General features: G+C 41.4%; 1 protein-coding gene across 5 annotated transcripts in view; it reads left to right on the forward strand.

The window, feature by feature from the left end:
* Positions 1–12,449, forward strand: part of PARP8 (poly(ADP-ribose) polymerase family member 8) — a 164,074-nt gene that overhangs the window by 108,483 nt on the left and 43,142 nt on the right. For all 5 annotated transcript variants that reach the window (XM_044446283.1, XM_044446284.1, XM_044446285.1 and 2 more), the window contains exons 8-10: positions 4,584–4,644; positions 6,076–6,166; positions 11,310–11,376. In XM_044446283.1, the coding sequence (XP_044302218.1) occupies positions 4,584–4,644; positions 6,076–6,166; positions 11,310–11,376 (219 nt within the window). The remainder of the gene's footprint in view (positions 1–4,583; positions 4,645–6,075; positions 6,167–11,309; positions 11,377–12,449) is intronic.

Consider the following 12,449-nt stretch of genomic DNA (forward strand, 5'->3'; position numbering starts at 1 on the left):
CTGCCAACAAAGGATTGTCTTCTGTAAAATTGAATGCATGGCCACCCTAACTAGTGACAGCTCTAATCTTGCTTCTCAGATTTAATCACTAGAGGCAAGGCCTGTTCTTGGTTTGAGAGGCTCTTGGGCAAAGGGACCTCTGGTGGGCGCTCTCGTCCGGCCACCCTCACCCCATGGCAGCAGTGGACACCAATTCCTGGGATGGTGCTTTAGCTAGCATGGTTGGCTGAATCTCCAGTGAAGCTACTACATCCAGGATACTGTGGGAAATTATGTTCACTGCTTAGAGTACCAGGACATCTTTCCTTTTGGGGCAGCAGGACAGATGTTAGCTGCATTCAGCCCTAGGATCCAGATAAATATTTGAGGCTGCCTGGCCCTGGCCCTGACTATAAACACAAAAAGACTGTAGAACTACAGGTATGCCTGGCAGGGGTATGGAGGGAGAAGTATGCTTGCAAAGGAAAGTTACACTGAATTGGTATCCTTTCAAGCCTGTCTCTTCCCTGCCCCTCAACTGCCTGCTTTTTTATTATTCAACTTCCTGAAATGTGTGTATTATTTAAAATACTGAGATTGAATTTATTGTTTTTTGCCTGGCTGCCAAGTGTTTTTGGCCATTTCAGAACCACTGAATATATACTGCTGGATATTAAATAAGCAGTTGTTGGCAGTTTAGGGCTACAGTCCTAAACTCAGCTATGAGGGAGACGAAAGATTGGCTTGCTTCCAGGTATACACAGACAGGATAAATGCACAACATGCTAGTTATCACCCAAGTGGGTTCCTAGTTTGCAGCCCTGGAAGGTTGCAGAAAGCTGGATAAACATTATATTGTGTTTTTCCTTCACCCAAATGTAGCTTTACGTGACGGTAATTGAGAGCTCTCAGCTATATGTCGGCCCAGCATCTGACAGTATATTTATCCATTCATTAGCTCAGTTACACATGAGTATTCATCTGAAATAAATCAATGACAGAACAGAAATAGCCAAATATGATTTTCCAAATTCACCTAATCAACTCTTAAGAGACCTTCATTAGTATGGAAGTGTTACTTATTATTATTAATTATTATGTTGTTATTAATATTTATTATTATTAACAACAACAACTGCCCACCTTCTATATACTTTGTGTAACGTATCATTTTCATGGATGACGTTTCTACAGGGCTTTCTGATGGACCAGCCTTTCCCTGGATTCCAGCTTTACAGTGTAATTGCTAGTTATGGGTTTTGTCTTTTGCTTTGTTTCAATTTCAACATGAACAGGATTTGAACATGAGCTTACAAGCCAGGGACAAAAGGAAAAAGAGGCCGGTGCCTTTGTTGCTCCCTCCAGCCAGCTGGCCCGCCTGGCCATTAGTGAAGCCAAATTAATATGCCTTAAAATTCATTTGTTTCAATCGCCTGAGTGACATATGAATTGAATTTGTGAGTGTACATTTCAGTTCCTTAGACAATATGGCTACAGGAAAATCTTGTTTTCATTACATGCCATTTGAATTAAGTGGAAATTCATTAGGTATAGAGGACACTGGAAATTAAAGGCCAGGCAGGAAATGAATAACATAATCATTTAATTGCAAAGCCTGATAACAGCTGTAGTTGGGGGAGCTGTACATACCTTCGTAATAAGCTCCCTTGGGGTCTGAAGACTATGAAAGTAATGAAACTTTTTACCCAAATACCGAGGTGCTTAATTTCTTCAGTACCTGATTCATTATAGTTTGTGTGATCTGAGCCACGATTCATTATAGAAATTGGCTGCTTCTGGCTTTACAAAGGAAAATGCTTTGTACATTTCTGCTCCCCGTGCGACGGTTGAGAATGCATGCTACTTACTCAGTGGTTGAAAAATGCTTCCTCAGATATTGTTTTTTATTGCCTGCTTCATGTGTTATTTTCTGACTTCGGCAATCCTCTCTGTTAAGTGGGACATAGCTGCAGATTACACAGGGTCACCTCTTGAACAAGCATCTTTCCTACATCCCCAACCCAGCGATTAGAAGCATCAAGAAATTCTCAATCTGCCGTGGCAAGGCATTATTACGATTTAGAAAACACTTTCTGTAAATGTGTGAATATTATGTGATGTTTAATCCATGAATTGTTCTCTGCCTACAAGAGAAAGAAAGGTATTTAAGGACTGAAATGCACTCCCAGATATGTCCACCTGGTGCCGACATTATATACTTTCTGGCGCCAGGTCAAGACCTTTTTATTTACCCAGTATTTTAAAGTTTGTTTAAAAATAATTATGTTTTTATGCCAGTCGTGGGTTATTAGTGTTATTATTATAATTATTGTTTGGGATATTTGATATTTATACTGTTGTATTTACTGTAGTATTGTTGTAAGCCATCCAAAGTCGTGTAGTGATTGGACGGGTTAGAAATACCCCAGATAAATAAGTAAATAAGATTGTCATTTGGTCTCCGTGAGAGACTAGCTTTGTCCCAGAGACCAGCAGGTAAGGTTGGTGACCCAGAAGCCTTAGAGGATGCATCAGACGGGAAGCTGGACAAGTACCTGTGGGTGGGTGTGTCAAGAGCAAAACAACTACAGGAAACCCCTGACTAACCTGATGCAACAAAGTCTTGTGATTATACCATATAATGACATGCCCTGAGGTATCCTGTCTAATGCATGCGCCTCCTAGAGAGGGCCTTAAGGGGTGCTTTGATATTTGGATTTTCTACCACAGGAACAAAGTATTTTGGAAATCAAGGCTAGAGGGGTGGCATGTATATGGAAGAAGAACCAAGGGGAGCGAGTGAATAGAAAGTTTCAGGTGCCTATTGTTGTTGTCATCGTCATCGTCATCATCATCCTGCATGGAATGATAATAAAAGGGTTCCCACAGGCTTCCTTTTCACTCTCTCCTTTTGGTTCTTACCAAAGCAATATTTTAGCCTAGCTGTGTGGATAGTGACTAGTGTGAAAAGTTTAGTGCCAAATTGCCCAGAATACCATATGAGACACGTGGATGTACAACACAGTCTGGTAGTGATGGTCACCATCTGTTTGTTATGCTGGACGCCTTGCAACAAGCACAAAGAGTCCTTGGAGTAAGAATCTTTTTGCTAAGCTGTCTTTACGAAATACCTGACTTCATTTGTGGACTTCATGAGGCAAATGGGAAGGCAACAGAAAGAGAATGCATTGCTGGCAGTTATGGTGCCCCAGCCTATGCTTAATGAGAACCTGAGGAAACATTGAAGACCTATAAAAGTATATTTTTTAATCTCATGCTGTAGGCATTGTTTAAAGTGATTTTTAATTATGTAACTTTGTCTTAAGACCCTGTTTGGCAATCCCCATTGCAATAATTCAGGAATGTGCAGAGCACAGCGAGATTCTTCAGAAATAAAAATTGCTTGTAGGACTGGAGCATCTCTGTCCTGATATTAGGCAGGATTCCTCAGTCCTCATAAAAGAGAAGATGCTCCCATGAGCATTTTCTCATCCTCTGCCTTACTCCTCTAATTCCTCTTTCTTTCCTCCCAGCAAAGATCTCCAGATCTTCAATTAAATCACATTTCTTACTGTACTTCTCCCTGAAGCCTACAGAGAGCCAGGCTGGAGACATAAAGGAGTGGACTCCCCATTTCTTTCTCCCTTCTTTATCTGTATAACACCTTTCTCTCCCTCTCCTCCCCACCCAGTAGACTCCTGGTAGATGGACTTGCCGGGGCCTTTGAAAATAAGCCAGGCAAACAGTTTGGGGCTTTAACTCTCTTGGTGAATAGTGAGTCAGTAATTTATGTGATCCATAAGTCAACACAGCTTCACAGCTCAGTCTAAGACATGCACTCTTATAGCATGCAGCCTATACTACTATCCTTTACATGTCTACTTGGAAGTAAGCCCCCTGATCTGTACCCTGTGGGGCTTCAGAGCAGACATGTAAGGATACTACACTTAGACACTGCATTCTACTAATGGTGTTACCAGAATGAAAAACATTCTATTTTATATTGCATACAGTATATAATATTATATATTTTTCCTTATTTGTTATTTGACAGGCAGCTATTTCGAGTCATTAAAATGTATCCCCAAATGGTGTCTCTTCTCCCATCAACTGAAAAGCTGCTTGTCGGAGATGATTCCACTCTAGATCTCCTCTACTCTGTTCCTCCTTCATATCCTCCTCTCCTGATGCTGGCGATGTAATAGGCTGCTCTAAATTTGATGAGATGATACCAGGTCATTCCTGTATCTAGGCAGTGTCTACTATGATGGGTGGGAGCTATTTAGAACCTTAGGCAGGTATCACCCTGACCCTTTTCACTGGAGGTGCTGGATAGTGGGTGTTGTGCCTGCTGCCTGCAGGGTGCACCCTCTGCCCTGAAGCTCTGCCTGATATCTCCAACCACCACTGGGGAATGATTTGGTAGTGGATTCAGCAAAAGCCTTTCAGTACTACAAGAATTCAATCTCCATGCTGGAATTGGTTAAAGATATGGTCGAATGTCTTCTGATCCATATCTTCTGCAGGCTGATGATGAGATTGCACTTCACTGGGTTGATCAAAGATACCACGGAGAGGAATAATATGCCTTCTGTTTCTTTCAGGGAATATGGAGCCATTGATGATGTAGATATTGATCTGCATATTGATGTTAGCTTTCTTGATGTAAGTACTCTAATCACAGAGTAATATAATTAACATTAATAAATGTCTGATTCTGTTTTTGTCAAGATGTGTAGCCAGCTACTCACAGGCACTTCCCTTTGTTTTTGACCTCCACCTATTGCATGAGGTGCTACCATTGTGTTTGCAGCGGAATATGCCTGGGTTCTTATCCATCAATAGTCCGCTCTCTCTGTTGCATCCTTTCCAAGTGGTTCAAGCAATTTCCACGCTTAGTCAGAAGACTTTTAAAAAATACAGAGAATATTTCATAGGTGGAGTTTGTAGCAATTTGTGGGAACAAAACAGTCTGCTTCATTAACATTTGCATCTTGCTTCTTAAAGGAGTAGGCGCAGGTTATGCCCATTGTTGCATATGGAACTGGAAGTTATATGAACCAGTGGGTAGCTGTCAGTCATAGTGAGCAAGATGAACTGATGAGCATTCAGTTATGGGAGAGGATCCAAAGAGCTATTTTAGTGCACCAAAGGAAGCTTGGCTTCCCCCTCCCCACCCACACATAATGCGATATTAATCATCTTCTAAAAGTTCCTTCAGTTTTAAAAGAAGGTTGTCCTGTGTCATGTAGGGCTTGTATTTTCAAGATATGTCAATCTCAACCCTCTTGAACACACATAATGTGATTACTGACTACAAACAAGCACCCAGAAGTAATATATTAGCTTTATTGGCCTTACAGCAACAATCCTACACACTGACTGCATGGGATCAGATGCATGGCGGGATAAGTGAAACTTAGGTGCACAGAAGGCTGCCTCCTATTGAGTTAGACTGTTGGTTGCCCGTGCTGAGCACTGATGCCAAGGAGAGCCCTCCACATGTGGTTGGACGGTAATTCCCACCTGCCCTTGTAGACAACTAGTGGTGCAGAATTTAGGAGCTGTTGCAGCCTAACAACAAGAGAATCAGCGAGAGTCCTGATTCCTGGCACACACTGACGGGCAACAGCAGTCCAGGGGTTCAGGACAGGAGACTTCCCCACCCTGTCTGAACATAGGACATTTTTCTCGCAAAGCAGGCATTCTAGTCCAGAGCCCAAGTGCATTCCTGTCTGGACTAATCATACCTCCTGGGAAGGAAAATACGGCTATTTTTTGATGTAGTTTAGATTCATTTCTGGAAGACTATATAGAGCCATTGATCCAAAAGCAGAGATTTCTACAGTATTATGGCAACAGGCAAGGTTTATGTTCTTCTAATTTGTGAACCCAATTTCTATTCAAGTCCAATTACTGACCTCTTTCTAATCGCTAATATAAAGCAAAAACTGGTACAATTCATGTCCTGGCAAATCCATTTAGACAGCTACTTAGGTAAGCATGTTCATTTCCTTCACCAGCCCTAGAAGCAAGAATAGTGGAATTTAAATCTGATGATAATGTCTAATGGCTTCTGTTGTGCTCTTGATTCAGGAAGAGATTGCGGTGGCATGGGATGTAATCCGCACGGAGCCTATAATTGTGCGATTGCACTGTTCACTCACACAATATTTAAATGGCCCTGGTAAGTCACTCTTCTGTTTCTCCTGTATGATGTCTTCAAGAGTTTGTCCTGCTCAAAGTGTCTGTAACGAGCTTTCTCTACCAAATAATTGCAAGAGTGGATTGAAGTGCATAATTATATCCTAGGGAAGGAACTATTGTATTCTAAAGGGCTCTTTAATTTAGCAGAGGGTGATGTAACAGTAATCAATAGGTGGATGTTAATACCGCAGAAATTCAATTATTAAATCAGTCTGGGTAATTAACAAAGGGAATGGATTACTAATGAAACAAAGTGATGTACTCTCCCTGTTGAATAGTCTTCAGGTCAAGCAAGGTTCCTTTTCTTCATGAGATAATAGTTTGTAATTCTTACTCTTGTTCTTACTCTTGACAAGCTCTTCCTTATAGTTGTCTATAAGGTCTTGGATGCAATTCTGGGACATTCCCTAGGTCAGCTTGCACTCCACACAGGTCACTGGTGAGGCCAGGAATTTGCCCCAAACTATCAAGTGGCTAAACATTACATAGGAAGATCAGTAATGGTAGACAGCTTGTCTTTACCCTTCACGGGTATCTTCCCACTGCGGAAGGTCTGATACCCTTCCACAGAACATGGTTTGATAGCCAGCCCAGGTATCTTCCTCTTCCTCACCTTTATATCATGTAATACTCAAAATGGGTGATGTGATGCCATCATGTTTCTGATTTCTCTACCCAGTTCCTCTTCATGAGATGCTGCTTGCAGGGGAGAGAAGACTCAAAGTGCACACATTGTATAGCATTACATGATATTGGGAAAGGAGATATAGCCTGCATCAAGTTTAACTACAGATCATGTGATCTGCATGTAATTCCCCCATTAGGACTATTATCAGAAGCCAAGAATTCAGGGCTAACAATCAAGCCAGCTGAAGTTACTGCCTGTATCCATTGATGTTTCTCTTTAACAAAATATTTCAAAGAGACCAGGTATTACCAGACCATATATTGTTCTTTTTTCATCATCATCATCATCATCATCATCATCATCATCATCATCATCATCCAGACTGTATGCATATTTTTATAATTAATGTTTCTATGGTGCATTTCAAAAATCAAACCAAACAAAACCAAAAATAATGAATGAATGAATGGATGGATAAATTTGTATACAAAATATAACAATTACACATATTGTATGGGTTCTCACAACACTCAAGTTGCAGCGGCCCTTAAACTTTGGTACCCTCTTTTGTTGTTTGAGCCCTGACACAGTATTTGAGTGGAGTACGTTTGATTTTTAGAAGCCATGGACTCTGACAACAATCCGTTCTTTGGTTTCTTGGTACCACAATGGTTTGTGGCCTAATCAGTCCAGAAAACACAACTCATCATGGTACCAACAGCAGAAGCAGAGACTTACTTGGCAAGAGCAGCCTGTTGTACCAAGTAAAGGTAAACTCTGCACCTTTATTTCAACAAGATTCAGGGCACTGCTAAAGATCTTGGACCCATTCAGTGGAGGCTGTGCTTCTAACAATGCCTATGGAACCCTGCTTCAAGGAGATTTAAAAAAGTAGAAAGTGTGTTTAGTTAAGTTGTTATTTCACTTGCCTAATTAGTTCCATCACTTGATGAAGCTATTTCCCTGCTTTTTGCATTTTGTAGCCTGGCTGCTACAAATAATACTATTTCAAAGCAATTCTCAGAGGTAATACCCTTCAAAAAACTTTCCCACCACCTTCCAAAACTTGTTCACTTTCTCTCTGTGGCAAACCCAGACAAGTCTTATTGGAATATATCTGCTATTTCCTTGGGGTAAAGTGGCATTTTAATTCTTATGGTATAAAATACTATACTTCTCATTTCATTGCACAGATACAGGAATCTCAGATTCCCTTAGCTATGCAATATTGATCTATAGATCAAACAGAAAGGGCTACTTTTAATGCTACCTTGTTGAGCATATTAATCTTTCAAATGTTCTTTTACATCTGCATTGATTCTACCGTCCCAATATTTGAATCCTTTCCAGTTGATTCTATTTTGCCACCTGCCCTTTGCACAAATATAGCATGTAATGTTTTTGTCTATAATAAGATCCTGATACTTTAAAAACCACTGTTTTCCAACTCAACATCCTTTTTCCTTTGCTCTTCCCTTTGTTTCTCTGCCTGTCTCATTTCTTCCTATTAGGGGGTTCTTTTGTCTGCCGTGGTTCTTTTCTTTCTTTAAAAAGACTGCTTAAGAGCTAAAGGTTTTCCCCTCTATTTCATTGTTCGGCTTTACTTTTGTTCCCTCCCAAGAATGAGTGTGGGAAGGAAGCTCATGATTGTGTGAAAATATTTGTCCACTGCAGGTGCCCTGCTTTATAAATCACACTCTGCCTTGTGTATTCTCACCTCTTACTGTCCTCTCTGCTTCTTCCAATTGCATGACTCTTCACAATTAAGCCTTTGGGCAGTGTCTTGGAGGAAGGTTTTCTTTATAGGCCAAGTAAAGCTTGCATAAAATGATGCAAAGTCCAATGTCAGACTTTTCCAGTAATCATACCAAAAATACAGGCATTCCTGCTCAGATTTGTTAAAAACAGGAAGAGAGAGGGAGCCACTACTGGCTCTAAGCTTTATATTTGTTCTTTCAGTTTTATATTAACACCATGCCTGATTAGGAACATTTGCCCCTTGCGAGCTGGCATTGTGGATGCCTGCCTGCCTTCCTGCCTGGATCTAGCCCTGCAAGAATGAATGGAACCTTTAGAATTCTCTAGTCATTTCCAGTGTCACACCAAAGTTGCCACGCTTGGTTGTGCAGTGGAGTTCACAACCAAGTGGAATAAACTTGTGGAATAAAAAGTAGTCTAAAGCATGTCTAGAGGGTTGGGCTATGATGGATCTTACAGGTAGACATGAAACTGCTGCTGCAGCTAAAGACACTTGGTAAAATGCAGTTAATGAGTCCTATTCTATGTGGCATAAAAAGCAAATTCATTTCATTATTTTCTTGGGAAATAATCAGCAAAAACACACTGGCTACTTCCCTCTGCTACTTTCTGAGCTCCTTTCAGATGCAGTCTTTCAGTAAGACTTTGCTTGACTGCCAAAGACTCATGTATCCTGAGATTTGCTTGCTAATTTTCTGCTTAAGGCTGATCACCACTTTGCCAATGAGCACTTTTTACTCAGATTGAGAAATATTTTGCGATCAGCAAATCATGATGGAAGTTATGAAAAGCCAGTTCTTCAAAGGCTGCAACCAACCAATCACATGGTTTGTCATATTGTGTTGGCCCCTAACTTCTCTCTTGCCCATACAGGTTTTATGGAACTTGGTTAACCTTATCCTCCTGCCTCTGAAAATTTGCTGTGTACAGCAAATTTGCAGCTTTTTTCCTCTGAATATGTCAGTATTTTGCATATAGTCTGTCCTCATAGCCCCAGAGGGGAAACATTCAACTTCTAAGTATGGTATCCATGTTAAAAGTCAGTCCTTACTATGTTATCATGTTAGTTTGGCAATGAAATCCAGCACAGGATGGAACTATAAAAAACTTGTTCCCAATTAAAACTCTTATAGCCAGTTATCACCTGCCTGTAAGAGGGATTTAAGTGGGAACATGCTTTATGTGTGTGTGCACACAGGCGCATACAGAGCCTACCCCATATACTGAGGTTCTTCTGTTTTCTCCCATAGCCCAGTGGTATTTCATGCTTTAGTTATTTCTGTATGAGTGGGTTACTGGTATTCAGTCTTACAGGGAAAATTAAAGTGTGGCTAAGTTTTGCTCTAGTTGTGAACTCTTCTGGTCAGGGTTCTAGTTCCACGTTGGGGCAGGGGTGTGTTTTCTAGATGTAGATTTGGGTTCTAATAAGGAAATCTCAATCAAGACAAGATCCTGGCTCCAAAAAGGCAATGCCAAGCAAAGACCAGGCTCCAGGAAGGCAACCCAGGCAGTCAGATTCTGATAAGGCTCAGTGGCTAGTACCTTGGAGAGTTCCATGTGAGACTGAAGCCTCAGGTACTGCTACTGTAGCAAACTCAAACTGCACTTAATCCAATGATGGGCAGCTTGTGGCCCTCCTGATAATTTGACCTAAAACTGCCACCAAACCTGGCTAGCACAAACCAATCATGAGGAATCTCGGGAGTTGTAGGCCAAAATGTCTTGAGGACCCCAAGTAGCTCCCTTCTGCCTTCTGAGTGTCTGGCTTCCACTCTGGTGATCAGGATCTTCTCAGTCTTGCCCCAAAAGGTGGGGAGTTGGGACAGAGTGCCATGACATGCACATGGCAATGATTATTATGGGGCCAACATTACCCCCTTTCTGTGACTAAGTTTAGATATTTTAACAGCCTGTCCAGGCAAATTTTAACAGACTGCCCTAAGCCCACCCCTTTCCACAGACTGGGTGTTCTTTGTTTGGCTTTGGCACCAGCCCTTTTCTTCACCAAAGAAGCCCCTTTCCTTTTCTCCTGGTGTTGCCATTGGCAGTGAAAAGGCCAGCTGTTGCTTTGTGGGGTCCAAGACCTTTGGGAATTGTAATTTCCCTGAGCGCTTGAGCCCCAACTACATCCTAGTACCTAGGCAACAGCATCCAAAACCACAGTTGTCATCTCTGTTGATTCCAGTACTGCCAGGTAGGCTTGGGGAAAGGCATTTAGATGGAGGACATGGCTAAGAGATTAGGATGCCTCCAGTGTTCCTGGGGCGACAATGAAAATGTGATGGATGAAATAAGCTAATTTAGATCTGGGCTGGACAACTTGTGAACCTCCAGATGTTTTGACTTGCACATCTCAGGTTCACTAAACATTGGCTATGCTAGTGAGGGCTGACCGGAGTTGTAAGCCAAAATATCAGGAGGGCAAGCTGCCCACCCCTGTGTTAAGCAAGCTCATTCTAGGGGAAGAAATCACTGAAGTATATCCCTGTTGGTGAGTGGCAGTGAGTCAGCCAGGCAGCAATGCTTGCGCCACTGGCAGGGATCCTGTGGGAAGGGTGCTGTCCTTATATGTACATGCAACTCAGGAGTGCAGCCTGGGCATCATCTCTTTGGAACAATCTTGAGCACTTTGCTTCCACAAAGGTTGCCCCAGATCAGCCTCGGCTACCTCACTACAATACTGAGCAGCAGTGAGTTTTGAAATATGTCAGCCTACCAATGTTTTTCTATTCTACAGTGCCCACAGTTGATGTGTTTCAGATCTCTACTAAAGAAAGATTTGGACTGGGACATCAGCTGAAGAAGTGAGTTCTGGAAAAGCTACATCATCTTTTAGATGTTATACTTTGTATATTGTTGCAAGCTATTGATTCTGACAATTGTGTCGGGCCCAGTGCAGACAAATTATTAACAGCAGTGTTATAGGCACATGTTTTCTGACAACTCCAAAGGAAGCTAGATCAAGATAACTAAAATAGCTGCATATTTTACACTTCTCCTGTTCCTTTCAACAGCATAATTAAGGATGGCTATCCCTAGATGTTTAGATATTTTGTCTGTAACAAAAATACTGATTTGATGTTCCTTTTAATTTTTGAAGGCATCCTCTAGGGTCAAGTCTAGTTTAATATGCCTACACAAATGTGCTGTCTGAAGGAAGATGTTTTGCTTAGACATCTTGACATTAGTGTAATGTGTTTCACATGGGACTGCCCTCAAAGAGTTTGCAAATGACAGATAATGCCAAATGCAGTGGTTTGCTTGCTTTCTGATGCATGCTTTTTGGCCCATATATATGGTCTTGTATCAACTACAGTCTTTTAATCATTTTCTGGGCAAAATTCGAGGAGTTGGTGCTTACTTATAAAACTCCCAATGGTTTCTGCCTATCTTTTTATAGTTCTCCTCTCTTCTCAAGCCAACCGGCCCAGAATTTAAGATCTTCTTCAGATGCCCTTCTGTATGTCCCACCATCAAGTGAGCCTAGATTGGTGGGAACGTGGCAGCATGTGGTCTCCAGAACTCTCTTCCAAGGGAGGATAGACTGGCCCTTTGTTGATTTCTTCTGCATGGCCTTTTGCATGTATTATCTCTGCATCATGGAGACTCTTCCGCTCTTAATTCGGCTACAGTTAACATTTTAACATTTTAACATTCTTTTAAGTTTTAATTGTAATGTGCCTTCAGAGGCCCATTTGGGTAGATGGGTGACTCATAAATGTATAAATAAATAAATGCAATAAACCAAAATGCTCACTCAGGTTTCCCAAATTGTATGGTTGTACTCCTTGGGCATGGCCTTTTGCAAGTGGCATCTCTCAAATATTAAAAGTGCAGGCTTTTAGCTAATGCAATTTTAAAACAATCTGCTCCTAAT

This window comes from Varanus komodoensis, unplaced genomic scaffold, assembly GCF_004798865.1.
Source record: "Varanus komodoensis strain SLA01 unplaced genomic scaffold, ASM479886v1 scaffold5, whole genome shotgun sequence".
In the NCBI taxonomy this organism is placed as follows: domain Eukaryota; kingdom Metazoa; phylum Chordata; class Lepidosauria; order Squamata; family Varanidae; genus Varanus; species Varanus komodoensis.